Source organism: Elephas maximus, chromosome 1, assembly GCF_024166365.1.
Source record: "Elephas maximus indicus isolate mEleMax1 chromosome 1, mEleMax1 primary haplotype, whole genome shotgun sequence".
In the NCBI taxonomy this organism is placed as follows: Eukaryota; Metazoa; Chordata; class Mammalia; order Proboscidea; family Elephantidae; genus Elephas; species Elephas maximus.
In genome coordinates this window covers 46,546,628-46,562,885 of record NC_064819.1, presented here as the reverse complement: position 1 = coordinate 46,562,885, position 16,258 = coordinate 46,546,628, and the positions used below count along the sequence as shown (strand labels likewise).

Sequence of the window (16,258 nt, the reverse complement as noted above, 5' to 3'; positions counted from 1 at the left end):
CTGGGGAACCCAAACCATGACACTACCACTTGACCTATTTCAAGGAACCAGGAATGAGATATGTGTAACTGCTTGACAAATCACAAGCCACAGTACAAACATAAACTATGGAATAAAGAGTTAAAAATAAAACACCAACAGTATGTAAAAAAATCCCTCTTCAGCTACTTTTGTTCCCTCATTCCTTTCTCTTAAAAGTGCAGCTTTTAGGTTACCAGATAAAGAGCCTTTCAATTGCAAACTGTATTGTTTTGGTTTTAAGCTGGGTATTTAATAATATCAAATATCAGTATTAGTTATACAAAGATATAGGCTCCTCACTGAATGAGGTCCTTCTCTAGGATATGACATAAAGCAGCGTTGATAAACAGTCTATGAACCAAAATATGAACAGCTTCTATGCTTTAATAGAGAATGGTGAGTTAATGAACAAGAAAACGAATTACAGGTACATTTGATGGAAAGTTCTCACAGAATGACACTTTACATATATTTAGAAAAATAACCAAATTAAATTTCTTTGGGAAAGTTTCCAGAATGATTTTTTAGAAAAGGTACTCACAGACGCTCCTCCCATAATCTTGGGAAACATAACAGTGGAACAGCCATCTGGACTCTGTCCGAAGGTGGTGTAGGGTGTCTGAAACCAGGCTTTCTCGTTCGCCCAGACCACATCACACAGAGGCAGTATAGATGCTCCCAGTCCAATGGCAGGGCCATTTACTGCTACAATAATAGGCTTCTTAAACTGTATAAAAGTATTCACAAAGTTTCTACAATGAAACATAAAAATGAGGAATTACTCAAAACACTGCATACTTGAGCAGCAGAAAAGTTTACCATTTTATGATTCAACTTACTAAGACACAAACTTTGTGGCAATCACTAAGAGTTGAGGTTCATTTAAGACCTCTTCCTGAGAACTGTGGACCATGGATTTATTTTCTACATGTTGTAAAGGCTTAAAGAGTACCCTGACACCACCCCCTATGTAGGAACTGACTGTGGCTTACCTACCTATGGGAAATGTGAACACTGTGGTTAAATCAGCCAGAGGCTGTTCTTATATTTGCAGGCTGGCTTTTGGGCTCTAAGACCAATACACCTTGCTCCTTAGTATTTCTTCCCTTTGAGATACAAGGAGCCCAATAAACATTTTTAGTTTTTGGATGACCAATCAGGAAACTCTGGTGGTGTAGTGGTTAAACGCTATATGGTTGCTAACCAAAAGGTTAGCAGTTCAAATCCACCAGGTGCTCCTTGGAAACTCTGTGGGGCAGTTCTACTCTGTCCTATAGGGTCACTAGGAGTTGGAATCGACTCAATGGCACTTGGTTTGGTTTTTTGTATGACCAATGAAGAAGCTATCCCAGATAAAATGTGGCAAGAGGGGATACTAAGAACAGCGGACCACAGGTCAGAAACCATGGGGTTGGGCTTGGTATGTGATCCTGGACAGCTCACTGATATTTTTGCAACCACAGATCTTCCTCAAGAACTATAGCTAGTAAAACAAGGGATGTGGAGGCAAGTGGCTCGCAAGGCTGGTGTAAAACCCCAGACCAACATGCAAGATGGGCAAACACAGATGTGTGCCTGCACACTATGGCCTGCTCCTCTGGGTGGTATGAAAGGAAGCTCAAAGGAAAGGGAACAAGGAGAGAGCAGCCTTCAGAGAGAATGTGGACATTTACAAACTGAGCCAATGCTATTTTTGGATGTGTTTTAGGATGAGACTGGCAAAGTAGGCTGCTTCTCAATTCTGGGTAGGCTGGTGCCATGCCACATTGGGAATGGATGTGTCTCTTCTCCCCAGATCCAAAACTCGACTTTACATTCAGAGGCTGTTTCTTGTTATGCTTTAACACGGTGGAGAAGAGGAAGAACACACACCAAACTAAATACAATCTGAATTCTGGCTCAGAGTCAGACTAAACAGAGCTTCTCACACACGGGATTCTGAACCTGACCCCCCATCTTCAGCACTGAAAATAACTGTCTAGATGTGCTCTGAATTCTGCAGTTTAAAAGCAGAACAACCTACTTGGATCTTCTCTGAGAGCCATGACTTGCCATCTTACATAGCCCCCTCCCCCTTTAATGACAGCGTGGTATTTTTCCTTCGCTTATTTTTTCTGAAGAGGGGCAGGTTAGAAGCGTGGAGGTATGTGTGTGTGTGGAAAACCCGGGAGGGGAGAGCAGAGAGAATGGGTGAGGAGTTTAGCAGCCTGCAAACTCAGCTCCAGCCACTCTCTGAAAGGCTCCCTTGTAGGCCCTGGCAGACCTAGCTCTGCTCCCCTAAGGTCTGCAGGATCTTTCCATTGAGTGAGAATTAACTCATTCAAATGAATGAGTGGCACTAAGACTTTCTAAATGAGAGTGCCTGAGGTATTGTTAGAAAGATCACACTGGGTTTTCATGATACAAAGAGAGCCAGGCAACCTTTTTAAACAGACTCCTGAAATAAGTGCAGACAACCTACATTAAGCTACTTCAGTTCTGCCACTTTTGAGGATTCTGGGTCAATGACACATGATGGAAAACATTTCCTGTCTTCAGTTATTCACTACTCATGACAAGGTGACTGCTGAAATCTCCACCACACAGAGCAGATGTGTTGCAGTCATGCCCCCCTGGGGGTCCAGAGCAGCTCCACTTTAATCTGTCTCATAGAAACAGGGTGTAAAATATAAACTGTTCCAGTACTAGAAACATCTGGAAACCATTGATGGGGCGATAGGCTAACATAAAATTATCAATCTCAGTGTACTGATAAAATGTTTCTACAGAGAAACATTAAAAATTAGTAAATACTTCATGTAGCAGCATCCCCTCTCCGAAATGTTATTTTTGTATAAAAGAAAAAAAAAATCTGCTTTTAAAATAGGTATTACAAAAGCAGAACTTGGATTTTGAGAGGCTGGAGAAATCTCTTGGAATTAAAAAACTGTCCTCCCCCAAAATTAATTTTATTTTTTGCTGGAATGACGACAGACTGCGTATCTACTTCTATTTAACTTCGACAAAAACTTCATCTAAAACCAGGGGCTACAGCTGAGAAGGGCGAGCTAACCAAAACCCACTGGAGAGAAGCCATCTTCCCTTTTTGGAGGACTCGGCCTTGGCCGTTCTCATGTGTGAGCTGAGGCCACTGATGAACATGGTCCCCAAAGAAATCCGCTTTGTTTTAAAAACAAAACCAACCACACACCTTCATAGAAATGCTTTTCTGTTTAGCCGAAACTTCCTGAGGCCCCAAAGGACTGGTCAAAGCCACCCTGCTACTAGGTGGGGAGGTGGAAACGGAGCTCTCAGGGGCCGTGGCACTCAAGGAGGGCCTGTCCGCAGCTCGGACACTGAGCGTATTTTAAAACTTACAATAAAAATGCCCACAAGTTCCAACGTGCACAATGCAACATACTGAATTTAGATGTCAGTTGCCTTTGAATTACCATTTGAGTATCGCGATAAAAGGCTGTTTAGTATGGCAGAGAAGGAAAAGGACTACATTTGACACAAATTCAGTTAAAACGAATTTTAAAATATTAAGCAAAATAAAAATTCTATCCAAGCTTTTGAAGATCATTTGCTCATTCACAGACATCACCAAAACATTAGACAATCGCAAGAGGGCAAGTCTAAGAATTGTTTGAGAGAAACCAGGTAGCAAGCACCCAAGTTCTAAGAGCCAGTCCCCTGGCATTTCTCAGATGGGCTTCCCCTCCTGGGGAATGTACAGAACAGGACGAGGGGAGCAGAGACGTCAAGTTCTAGCTGCACTCTCTGCCCTCTCTGTTCTCTCCCCAGATTCTCTAGTTCAGGGAACTGCTCAGTCAGGGGTCCCCTTGTCTCACTCCACCAGGGTAGAAGGCACCTTACTTCAGGGGAGGAGGCTCACTTCTCCAGACAACAGTGCAGTAGCTTTGGCTCATACACACATCAAAAGCATGATGCCTTGAACGGATCTGCAATACTTTTGTTTTTAATCACCAATGTGCTGAATCTTTTATTATAATTAATTTGCACACTGGTTATTTTTGCAGTTTGCACCAATTCCAAAAACAATTAATTGCTCTAGTTATCTGACAACCTAATGTTTAACCTAATCTTTGTACTTCCTGCTTTCTTGTGGAAACTTAAAGTTCTCTGCCTCGAAGTTTTAAGAAATTTGAAACAAGACTAGAATATGTTAAGATACCACAGAAACAATATACATATCCCATAAAATCTGTTGCCCTCGAGTTGTTTCCAACTCACAGAGTAGAACTGCCCCATAGGGTTCTCAAGGGAGTGACTGATGGACTTAACTGCTGACTTTTTAGTTAGTAGTGAAGCTCTTAACCACTGTACCACCAGGGCTTCGACACACACACACACAGAGTTTCGTGTATATAAGCCAATCTTATACATGCAAAAATTAATTTAAATGCAAATGAGTGTTAAGTAAAGGTTAAGTGAATCCAGTGTAACTAATTGTTTTTCTGATCCTGCCAGAGTATATTAAAAAAAAAAAAAACCACAATTGACACAGATACCTACTCATTTAAAGAAGGAACAACTGGCTTTCCCTAAAGCAGGGCTTAGCTTTCTCCTAGAATTACAATTCAGCATTTCGGGGTGGGGCGAAGGGAGAGGGATAGGAATGGGGAGCTGGTGAAATAAACATTCAAAGTTCCCTCAGAGTTCAACAAATGAGATCTCTACTTAAATCTGTCTTGGTCTTTCTTTCCTCTGCTTTTTCTAACCCCAACCATAAAAAGGCTTATTCACTGCCATGGGCAAGTCAACCCTGAGCCAGAACACAGAAGGCAGTGGCTGACAAATCCTATTTTCTTATTCAGCAAAGTTACCAAAAAACAGAGCTTTAGGTATAAATCCAGTGAGATACAACAGAAAATATACAAAGTCACCACATGATGCATAACTGTTAAGATGGTTTGTGTCTGAGAAATGAAAATTAAATTCACGTAATTCATTCTGAAAGGATGCGATGGGTTAACTAGGGATGTTGACAAGCTGTCATAGAGGTATAGCCAATCTTTCATGGGATTAATGCAGTGATCAAGTAATTTAGTTTCAAATAATGAAATGGTCCTATCTAGAGTCTACCACAAATTTGAAATTACGTAGGAAACTAGAAATAATACTTAATAAAGTTAGAGTATAAAATTACAAACTATTTCTGAAAAAACCAAAACCAAAAAAACAACTATGATAGCCTAAAACATGGTGATGTTCAAAGGGACCAAAACCCAGATAACCTACTACGCGAATGTGACGTAGTATGAGAAAACAATAATTTCACAAACAACGGAAAATGTCGTTAAAGGCACCAAAGGAACATAACCCCCAGGTGTGGAGTCCCAAGTCTCCTCTGATGGGCTGTTGAGGGCAATGGTGTTAGAACCATTTTGGGAGATCTGTCAGAATACAGGTGATTTCCCCACTCAGACCCACCAATACAGAAAAAAGAATGCCCATCAACCCTACTATATACCCCTGGAATGGTGACGACCAGAAAGCCCAGCTCCCAATGTCAGTCATGCCTAGGGGCTCAGCCAGTCAAACCCCAATAACTACCAAAGAAGTTCAACTCTCCAAATACCTGGAGGTGTTGGAGAAGATCCAACCAATTTTATTGCTATTTTGCAAGTCTGCATCTCCTTAAATTATATCTCTGCAAATTACAAAAGCAAACACAAAGGATTCTTAGGGGTCTAGATGTCATTTTAGGGAGATGAGTAGAGAAAAGGAAACGGTCTCTGAAAAATTAGACACTTTTAATTATACACATAGTAATCTGCATGGTAAATGAGGGATATAAACTAAATATATATCTGGATATGCTTATAGCAGAGTCAAGTGCTTCTCCGGAAAGCTTTTTGGCCTGTTATAATAGGTCAGTGGTAAATCTGACAACAGAGAAAAGGAAAATGTTTCAAAGTCATACTGTTAAATGACAAAAGCAAATTTTGAATTAATACAATATAACTGCATTTATTAACAGAACTAAAAATAAATATATTTGTATAGACACATATATACCTGAAAATGTTTAGAAAAAGGCTGGGGAAGATATACACATTAGTAGTGGATACTTGTTGGGGTGTAAGAGAAGGGAAACCTTTTCTTTCTATTCTTTATTACCTAGCTTTCTTTGTAGTTGGAATTTAAGATGAACTTGAACAAGTATGTGTACTGCTTATATTAAAAAAAAATATTTTCATGTGATGTTAACATGGAGCCAGCTTGCCACAAAGAGTAGTCTATTTAAGTCATGCAAATGTTAAGTTATTATTTGGAGGAAAAAAAAGATCTTTAAGGGTTAAAGAGAGAATAAATACAAAGCATAGATACTGGAATCTCTGGCTATACATTACTGTGTACTGTAATCATTAGAACACTCACTGAGCACCCCCTGGGTTTAAGCCAGCCTTGAAATCAGCTATTAGCTCCAGGCAAGTAGTAATTTATGCCAGGCCCATGGAAAAGACAAGTGATTTAATTAATCTTGCTACTAGGCCTCTCAGTGGAAGATGGACACTTCACATACAAGGCTTGTTGGGCCTGTTCTATCGGGGAACATGAAAACAAGACCCCCAAATCAATGCCGTTTTTACATACCTGATAGCTTCTGCCATCTTAGTGCTTTCTCTTTTCCTGTCGTCTGTTAAGCGCCGTATAAAATAAATAAAGTCGAGACCGCAGCAGAAGACGCTGCCCACGGCGCTAAGCAGCACCAGTTTGCTGTCATCAGCAGCAGCTGTGTTCAGCGCACTCTGGACCTCCTTCATCACCTGAAAGCCACCAGAAGTCAAAGCGGTAAAGAACAGTTCTGATACAGAATCTAAGAGCATTTTATTACTGGATAATCCAGATCCATGGAAAACGCATTTATAGAGTGACATTGTCCCCTCTCTCTACCATGACTTTAAATCACTTGCAAATTTCTTATTTTCACTAACCAAAGATTGGGAATGCCAGAGGCAGAGCGTAAGTGTAATCACATAACTCGTTATAAGTAGAGTTTAATTAGAAAGCCATGTGGGTCTAAGTTGCCTTAATACTCAATAGTCTTCGAGGTTCTCAATCGATAACGCCAGTTACTTGTTGTAGTCACTTGACATTTCTACAGTTTGGACAGCAGGTGGCACATTCAACCAGTTCAAAGAGACTAGTTCAGCTCCTAATTTTATTTTTACTAGCCTACCACACTTAGGGCAGAAACCAAAATAGTTTAGTGCATAAGTGCATTAAGTCCAAGCACATGAATGTGGAGGGATAGTTTTAGAAGGGCACAGAACCATTTTAAAATGATCTCTATGAAGCATTTAAAAATAACCAACCCAGCAGGGAGGCAAAGGGACTGTACAGTCCAAAAATGTACCGAGGACCAGCCCTGAGCTTGTCTGCTAGGTGACTCTGGCCAGACACTCAGACTTTCTGTAGTTTGGTTTTCTTGTTTGGAAAAAATGTGAACCTAGCTGCTCACAAGTGGAAAATAAACAACTACTAGAACTTAATATTTTGGTAAAGCATAGCTCAGTGCAGGTTCAAATATTCCAGATTGTAGATACTCCACAGAATTAGTTTTCAAACCTTTCCACCCACTCCTGGTCCCTGGAGCTTATTGTACAGGCCTGACCAGCAGTGCAGGTGTGAAGTCGCTGCAGCTCTGCTCTGCTACAATGCTGAAGAGCATCTGAAGACTAATGTTGATGTGAAAGTATGCTGAAGGGGCTAGGGCCCAGGGCACTGTCATCTGTCTGAACAAAGAACCCATCGAGAACCTGATGAAGCTACAGAAAAGCACATGCATGCCCACGCTTTCTATGTGATTCTGGGAGGCACCCCCATGCCCTCCAGACTGAGGGAGTCTGGCTTGGGAGGTGAAAGAAGATAAAGGCACACCACCATTTCCCATCACAGCCTGCAGCAGGGACCACGCTGACCCGTGAGGATGAAGATGGCACACCGTCCCGACCTCACCGTGGTCACGCACCCGACAAACATCACCGCTGTTTCCTGCTTTCTGGCAAACATGGTGAACTGGCTCAGAAGGAGATTTAGAAAGAGCACAAGGAAGAGTGCCAACTCAGCCAAGGAGCACACAAGCTAACCCCAGATAATCAGGGCCTGAACAAAGATTAATACAACCCACCCCAAGGAATGGTATCTCACCTCTGGATTTAGTGAATTATTCTCTGATGATTTTGTTGACAACAAGATGTGGGTGAAACCATCCTGCTTCCTGACGACAATATCTCTGTATCTGTAGGCACTTTCTGTTTGCCTCACACTGAAACGCAACCGCTTGTCAAAAGGCTGGTCTCTTCTGTCGTCAATAAATTTCCTTTTCCCGGCTGTCACTCCTGTAACAGATGTCTGTATGTTGGTTGTTCCATTGGCTGTTAATGCATCCATAAATGGAGAGGTACCTGCCAAGAGTTTGAAATCACAGTGGTCTGTGATGTCCTACCACCAATCCACTCCCCAGCGTCTTCTCTGAATTACGTAAAAATGCCCATTAAAAACCCAAGACTTAATGCAGTAATGCAAGAACATTAAAAATTAGAACCTTTAAAAAGCCTATTTTTAAAGGCTTTTGCTTTCCTTCAGAGTCTTGACAATGAAAGCACCCACTTATCTCGCCTAACAAGATGGGCAGGTACTTACTGCAAAAAAGCTACAAAGGTCGAGACTTCTGGAGAACGAAATTGAAAAAAAGAACGGGCCTCATGTACAGTGTCTATTCCAGGTTTGAGTAGTTGAAAGAGAACAGTAAACTTCCGAAGAAAATATCTTATTATTAGAGTTGAGTCATTTGCCACCTAGTTAAAATCTATTTTTCTGAATACAAGGTAAACCAGTTGCTGCTGAATCGATTCTGACACATGGCAACTCCATGTGTGTCAGGGTAGAACTATGCTCCATAGGATTCACAATGGCTGAATTTTGAAGTAGATTGCTAGGCCTTTCTTCCAAGGCACCCCTGGGTGGATCTGAACCCCCAACCTTTCAGTTAGCAGCCAAGCATGTTAACTGTCTGGACTACCCAGGGACTCCAAAGACATGGTAGACGTGTATGAACACACCTGACACAATCACTTCATCTCTACTGGTACACAGAGTGGTGATGGGGAACCACTTTCACCCACCACCACCTTGTGGGATATTCTAAAACCTCTAAGTTTTTTCTTATGCTGCTCTGGGATGTGATTATTCAGAAGATCCATTCAGTAGTCTTAGTTCTACTGCTTTTTACAACAGCCCTTGAAATATCTGAAGACAGTTATCCTCTCTCCCACAGCACAGAATGTTCTGCTAATTTCCCCTCATGTTCCTTATCATCAAAATGGTTCTTCAGTATCAGTCTTAAGATGTGGTCTCCTGAACTTTATTTATTATAATAAAGTCAATAGTAGATATGACAGGGTAAGAATTCAAGATGGACAAATTATCATCCCCCTGCATATGAACTGAATATTATCTAACCTGGTAACGAATGCAGTCTGTGCTTAGGGAAAAAAGGAGAGAAATGTAACAAATACTGGATCAGGCTTTACTAATAAAATTAAGTAATACTGGAAGTTTAGGAATCAAAAATATTTCCTCCAAATGAAAGAAAATAAGCCAAAGCCACTAGAAAAGACTCCTGAATGGAAATTTTAGGAAAGCCAAATAAGCTCCTTGGCAAAATAAACTTGACTTTCATTTCGTTGGTAGAAATAATACTAAGCGTCATCTTAATCTTTGGAGTTTTTATAAGAAATTTGTTGGAAACATTTTAATAGGTTATAATACATGTATGTAGTTCAAGAATCTAAAAAACATGGTATAAGGTCTCCCTCCACCCTTCAGTCAGCCACGGGGTTGGTTTCTTGTGTATATTTCCAGAGTTTCTTTATGTATATACAAGAAATGCGAACACATATTTCTCCCCCCAACCTCTTCAAGCAAATGGTAGTATGCCAGCCCTATTGTTTTGTTCTATCTTGTTTTTTTTAATGCATTTGACAATATCTTGGAGATCTTTATCAGGACTGTTTCCTTTTCTTTCCCAAGGCAGTCGGTCCATTGTGTGTACTGTAGATCATTTTACCAACCCACACTGGAATATACAATAGTACCACTGACCTTCTGATGTCAGAAACAACGCCGCCATGCACGACCTGACTGACCTATACCATCCTACTGCTGACAAATCTATAGGATTTTTTTTTTTTTTTTTTTTTAAAATCTCTACAAATCAGCCAAAGGCTATACGCCTTTTGAATGAAACCGAACTGCCCTCTAAAGGATTTATATCCTGGAGTATTTCTAACTGAAAGAGCATCTGATAAAATACTATCACTATAATACAGCATTGCTGAATCCCACCTTCTGAAGAACCCAGCAATGATGATCTTTTTTTTTTTTCTTTTAACCTTCAACCTCTCCTTCTCTACCAGATCCTGCCCCATATCTGTGTTTAACAACATTCTCCCATCTCTTCTACCGTCAGAACCCTCCCCAATCTGTTCTCCTCAGCTGCTGTTCCTTCTACCCTATCTCAGCTTCACCTGGTCTATTTTTCCCATCTCTATTTTTCCCTCTGTTTATCACTCCCCAACCTCTTCAATCTGGTCAGCCAGAATCAACATGACCAGATAACTCCTTGAGTACGGGAAAATGAACCACGGATTATTCTAAACCTTTGAGCCTAGGTGATCTGGAGATATAGGGCATCCATGGGTTTGGTGAGGCTGGGGGAGAAGAGGAAGAGACTCTTGTTCCATCCGTGGTGCTCATCAGGTGGAGATGCTATGCAGCTCAGAGGTGGGGGTGGAGATTAGTACTTGGTTGCCCAGAACTGATGGCCAGATTGACAGGCAGGAGCCCCGAAGGGATGAGCAGGGTGAATGAGCCTTGTGTGAGTGCTGGTGGAGTGTGGAAAGAGCCCCACGGGCCCAGGAGCAGCAGGAAGGGAAGACTGTCATGGCAACAAGGACGTGTCAATAGCAGCAGGAGCTGCAGAGAGGTGGTAAACAGAAAAGAGGTGATGGGACGGGAGATTAAGGACCACTAGTAAATCTGGGCAAGTCATTTCACTAGAATGCTAAGGGCAGGAGGCAGACTACAGACACAACAAAAGATGGACAAAAATCATTAAATAGAAAAAAATATTCAAATCAAGAGTTTGTTAAAATGTTGTGTTACGGAACATAAAATATTTGAAAACTTAATGTGTATCATACTAAAATTAAAAAGATATCTTTTGTAACCACCAAACTTAGGGTCTGAGGAATAAATGCAATGTAATTCCAGGTCCTCTCTTCTGGTTCCAAATCCAGGGAAATCTTTTGGGGCTAAATGACCCTAGGGAAATACAGTTGCACGCAGGGAGGCCATGCGGCATGGTTAGGGGAGTGAAGACAGACTGGGGCAGGCAGAGATCCTTGGGGGAAAGGTCTCTGCAGGGCACATACACAGTGACCAACACTGTCACACGAGGGACACTTGTGTCTTTAAGGGTACTTACCCTGAACTGAGAGGAGCCCTGGCAGCACAGTGGCCAAAGTGCTCAACTGCTAACTGAAAGGTCAGTGGTTTGAACTCACCAGCCATTCCACGGGAGAAATGGTGGTCTGCTTCTGTAAAGATTACAACCTTGGAAACCCTATGGGACATTTCTACTCTGTCCTACAGGGTTGCTCTGAAACGGAATCGACTCAACAGCAATGGGCTTTTTGGTTTTGGTAGCAGGAACTGAACTTTCAATTGGTGCTGTATCAAGCACAGAAAGAGCAGTCCCGGCACACAGGGAAGACACGCAGAGCACTGGGGGCTGCCTCTACCAGGACAAAGCCCCCAGGTTCTGGATCAGTAGCTCCTAACCCTGAACTGCTCTTGCTTTTCTCTATTTAAAAAGCTAGCATTCTTTAAACTCTCCAAATATTTTTTCTGGTAGCTCCCTTCCATGGAAGCAGGATTTCTGGGCTATGGGGTCCACACAGCCTTTATAGCTGAGCTTCAGAAAAAGCACAGCACTTCATTTGAGGCACAAGTGTCTGTGGAGCTATCCGTGGTTCTGCAAATTTAGAAATGGATTCATTTTGGCTCAGGCTGACCGAAACTGCTTAACTTGGCCTTCAGCCTCCTGTGTTAGAACAGTGTGGGCTCCCTGGTGTCATTAAGACCCCTGCTGATTTAAGACCCTACAACCTCACAGGTACCTCAACTACCATGTCTATCCCAGTATGATTCCTGGGACTCTGTTAGCCATCTACCTGGGCATCTGACATCCAATTGTGCACTATTTAGATACGTGTTCCCAACAAGGAAAATAGGGTGGAGTAGTCTTGGGATCACAGACCACCAGCATTGAGTGAGGTCCTGCCTCCCGCTACTCTCCCCTCTCATCATTTATGCCCCTCTGCCCACATTCCCTACAATCTAGCTACAGCGTTCTCCTACCACCCCCAGGTTTGTGCCCACCTTGGGGCCTTTGTACCTCTGCCTAGAATGCTCTTTCCCCAGAGCTTCAAATGCCAGTGTCTGATGCGCATCAGGACCGTGCTCAAGTGTTGCCTCCTCTAACGAGCCTCTCCGACCTAGCCATCTAATGCCAGCCCTCCCCAACCCCTAATCACATCACCCAGGTTTCTGTCTTCAGAGCAGTCCTCACCACAGTTGTATTTTTTCTCATTTCATTTTTAGTTATAATATGTATATTATCTATCTATACCACTAAGCTCAGTGAAAGCAGTCCTTGTTTATCTCACTCACCAATGTATTCCCAGAGCTTAGAACACTCAATAAATATTTATTGGATACATAAATAGAAAGGACTCTGAAGTTCATTTTGTCCAGTTCCCTCAATTTGTAGAAGTGCAGTGACTTGCCAAGTCACACAGCTAATTACCTCAGGCCAATCCAGGGACAATAAGCTCTACCATTTTGCTACACAAAAAAATGGCTACTGATGTTTATGAAAAAATATTCTCCACATTACAGAATTTAGAGTAACTCATGAACTAACAGCCCTTATGAGAATGCAAGAGTGTAAGCTGTCTGAATGAACTCATAGTTCCTCAGTGACATGGATTTAGAGATTTAGAGACAGGATTTATTGGCATAAAATTCTGCTAGACGAAAAGCAAACCAAAAGCCCATTTTAGTGTCTCTCCTAATAACTGTTTTTCTTTTTAATACATTCAAGAGCAAAAAAGTATATGTATATGACTAACCTGTTAAAAATCAGCCAAAAAGTATACAAATCTTTCTAAAAATGAACTGTGACTTCCACTTTCAACAACAAGAGAGTAAGAGTCTGGATATGCTTACCTGCCACTGATAAGTAGAAAACTGAACAAAATACATGGAACATCTGTTTTCAGACACTGGATATGAGGCAGTGCAGAACCGTTCCCAATGAACGGAAACAAACACGGGGAGCCTAATACTCGACCTGGCTTTTTGCCTGGAGGCATTTTCCACACTGCAAATGCAGGGAGTGGAAACCCACATACAGCTTGGCAAAGCTGCTGACTTGGGAACACAGACTGGAGGCCCAGGGAGCTATTATTTGTGGGGCAATGCATAGAAAAGAAGGAAACTACACAGGGAAAGAGTTCCAAAACACTTTGTTGGATACCGATGTGAGCGTGCATAGGGTGAAATTCCACAAGGCTGGGCAAAGAACAACTTTAGCACACAAAACAAATTACCAAAGAGCTGTAAATCAAAGTATCTCTAGAGCTCGTATAGCACCAGGAATCCTGGCCAGAGTGGAAAGACTTCACTGAATACATAGGGCATTCAGCACAGACCCCAGAACAGGCACATATTAGTGGCAGAACTAAACTAGCTCTAGAATAAAGGATACTCTAGCATTTCACTAACAATGCTTAAAAACAACAAAAACTAACTCTTTAAAAGCATACAGTAAAACCCAGCACCCCAAAATGTAAAAGTCACAATGTGCAGCAACCAATAAGAAAATTACTAGATATGGAAAGAAGCAGGAAAAGAGGATTCAAGGAAAAAAAAAAAATCAGTTAATATAACGAGACCTAGAAACAAGAGAAGATGAAATTAGCAGAAAAGGACATTTTCAACAACTGTATTATATAACCTCAATGTGACAAAGGATTTAAAGGAAAACATGAACATAAAGAGGGAATAAAAGATTAGAAACAAAAAATTTGTCACTGAATAGGTTTAACAGATTTGACACTACAGAATAAAAGGTCAGAGAACTTGAAGACAGCAATCGATTACCCAAAATGAAGCACGGAGAGAAAAGGGAACAGGAAAAGAGGTGGGGGATGAAAGGTGGGGGGAGAGAAGAACCCAAGAACTGTGGGATAGTATCAAGTAGTCTAGGTGCATGGGATTTGAGTCCCAGAAAGGCAGTGTTGGTGGGGTGACGTGTAAAAAATATTTTCAAAAAATAACGGCTCAAAGTTTTCCAAATTCAATGACAACTATAAGACCACAGATCTAAAAAGTGTAATACCAATCAGGACAAATATGCAGAAAATTAGACTAAGGCATGTTATAATCAATCTGCTGAGAGCCAGTGGTAAATAGAAAAATTTCAAAACAGGGAGAGAGAGAGAACATTACAGATAAAATAAGAATGACTGCATACTTCTCTTCAGAAACTATGCAACACGGATAATGGAATGACGTCTTATATAATAGGCATGAAAAAAAAAGTCAATCTATACATACAGCATAGATATCTTCAAATGCAGGTGAAATAAGAACTTTTCCAGATAAAAGCTGAAAGAATTTGTTGCAGCAAACCTGCACTACAAGAAGGATGTTCCTCAGGCCGAATAAAAATATCGCATAGAAACTTGGATCTACACAACGGAATGAAGAACACCAGAAGTAGTAAATATATGGGTGTTGAATGAACCTGCATAAATTGCATAATAAATTTAATTAACTAGAAGTAGAAAGTGGAGCCCTGATGGTCTAGTGGTTAAGAGTTCAGCTGCTAACCAAAAGGTTGGCAGTTCGAGTCCACCAGTCACTCCTTGGAAACCCTATGGAGCAGCTCTACTCTGTCCTATAGGGTTGCTATGAGTTGGAACCGACTTGATGGCAATGGCTTGGTTTGTTTGTTTTTAAAGTTTAAAGTAGAAGCTGCTTGTCAAAATCGTAAAAAAAAGAATCTCTCCCTATTTCCATACCAATTTAACAATAAACGGCCCCTTAAATATTTCTCCAAACAACTTCAACTAAATAATTTCATTCCGATAGGTTTACAACAAAAATATGCTAATTAAAAAATTTTAACAAGATAAAAATCCAACGACATAATTAATCCAACCGAAAGGCTATCCTGATGGTCGAATTCATTACTACACATGCTTTCTTTCTTTATGAAGTATTAATGAAAATAAACTATTCAAGAAAGTAGAGCCAGGAGAAAAAACACAAAAAAGTCCAAGGAGAGTAAAAAGAAAAGGTATAAAGATAAAAATCCATATACATGAATTTTTATATATAAACTGATAGGATCCAGTTCTTTGAAAATCACAGCTACTTCTAACCAGTGAAAAAAGTGTGACAAATTTAAGAAAGAAAAAATAAGAGAATACACAAATGAGAAGACATAAAGGTTTTAAGCCACTTTGTGTAAATAAATTAGAATATCTTTAAGAAACTATTTTTTGAGAAAATATAAATCCTCAAGGCTGATTTCTAAAGCAGCAAAAACAAGAAGAGAAAAGTAACCATGAAAAGATAACGGTTATTAAAAAATTACCTTTAAAGGGGGTTAGGCAGTTTAAGGAAGAGCTGACTACAGGACTAACCAATAACACATTTTTATGCAAGTAACCAGCACTTTCTGTGTTTGTTTGCTGGCCATGTCCTCCCCACAAGGTATTTTCATGAGTGTGCTAATTTTTTTTTTTTAAACAGCAACATGTGGAAGAGGATTGGCATGGTGGTGCTTGTGAGGGTGCCTCATCCAGCAAACAACTGCAGAAGTTGTGTGTTATTTGTATAAAAATATGGTAGTTTCAGAGCACTGAGAAAAGGAAATGTACCTATTTTAGAAAGATAATTAACTGATGTCAGAACTTGACATAGGTGACACAAACTAAACCACACACCAACTTTACCAATTTGTGGCATCAAAATCTTATTAAAACACTAACAATATACTAATAGTTGAATAGGAGCCTAGCTGGCTGAAGTGGTTTGAGATTAGCTCCTGACCGAAAGGTGGGTCGTTCAAATCCAGCAGCTTCCTGGA

General features: G+C 40.7%; 1 protein-coding gene across 2 annotated transcripts in view; it reads right to left on the bottom strand.

Annotated features, from left to right (window-relative positions):
* Nucleotides 1-16,258, bottom strand: part of CDYL (chromodomain Y like) — a 248,882-nt gene that overhangs the window by 11,157 nt on the left and 221,467 nt on the right. Inside the window, exons 3-5 of one of the 2 annotated variants that reach the window (XM_049874512.1) lie at nucleotides 8,182-8,372; nucleotides 6,625-6,797; nucleotides 563-773 (exon numbers count right to left, since the gene is read on the bottom strand). In XM_049874512.1, the coding sequence (XP_049730469.1) occupies nucleotides 563-773; nucleotides 6,625-6,797; nucleotides 8,182-8,372 (575 nt within the window). Of the gene's footprint in view, nucleotides 1-562; nucleotides 774-6,624; nucleotides 6,798-8,181; nucleotides 8,439-16,258 lie in introns of both variants that reach the window. The other variant, XM_049874423.1, reaches the window with a different exon arrangement.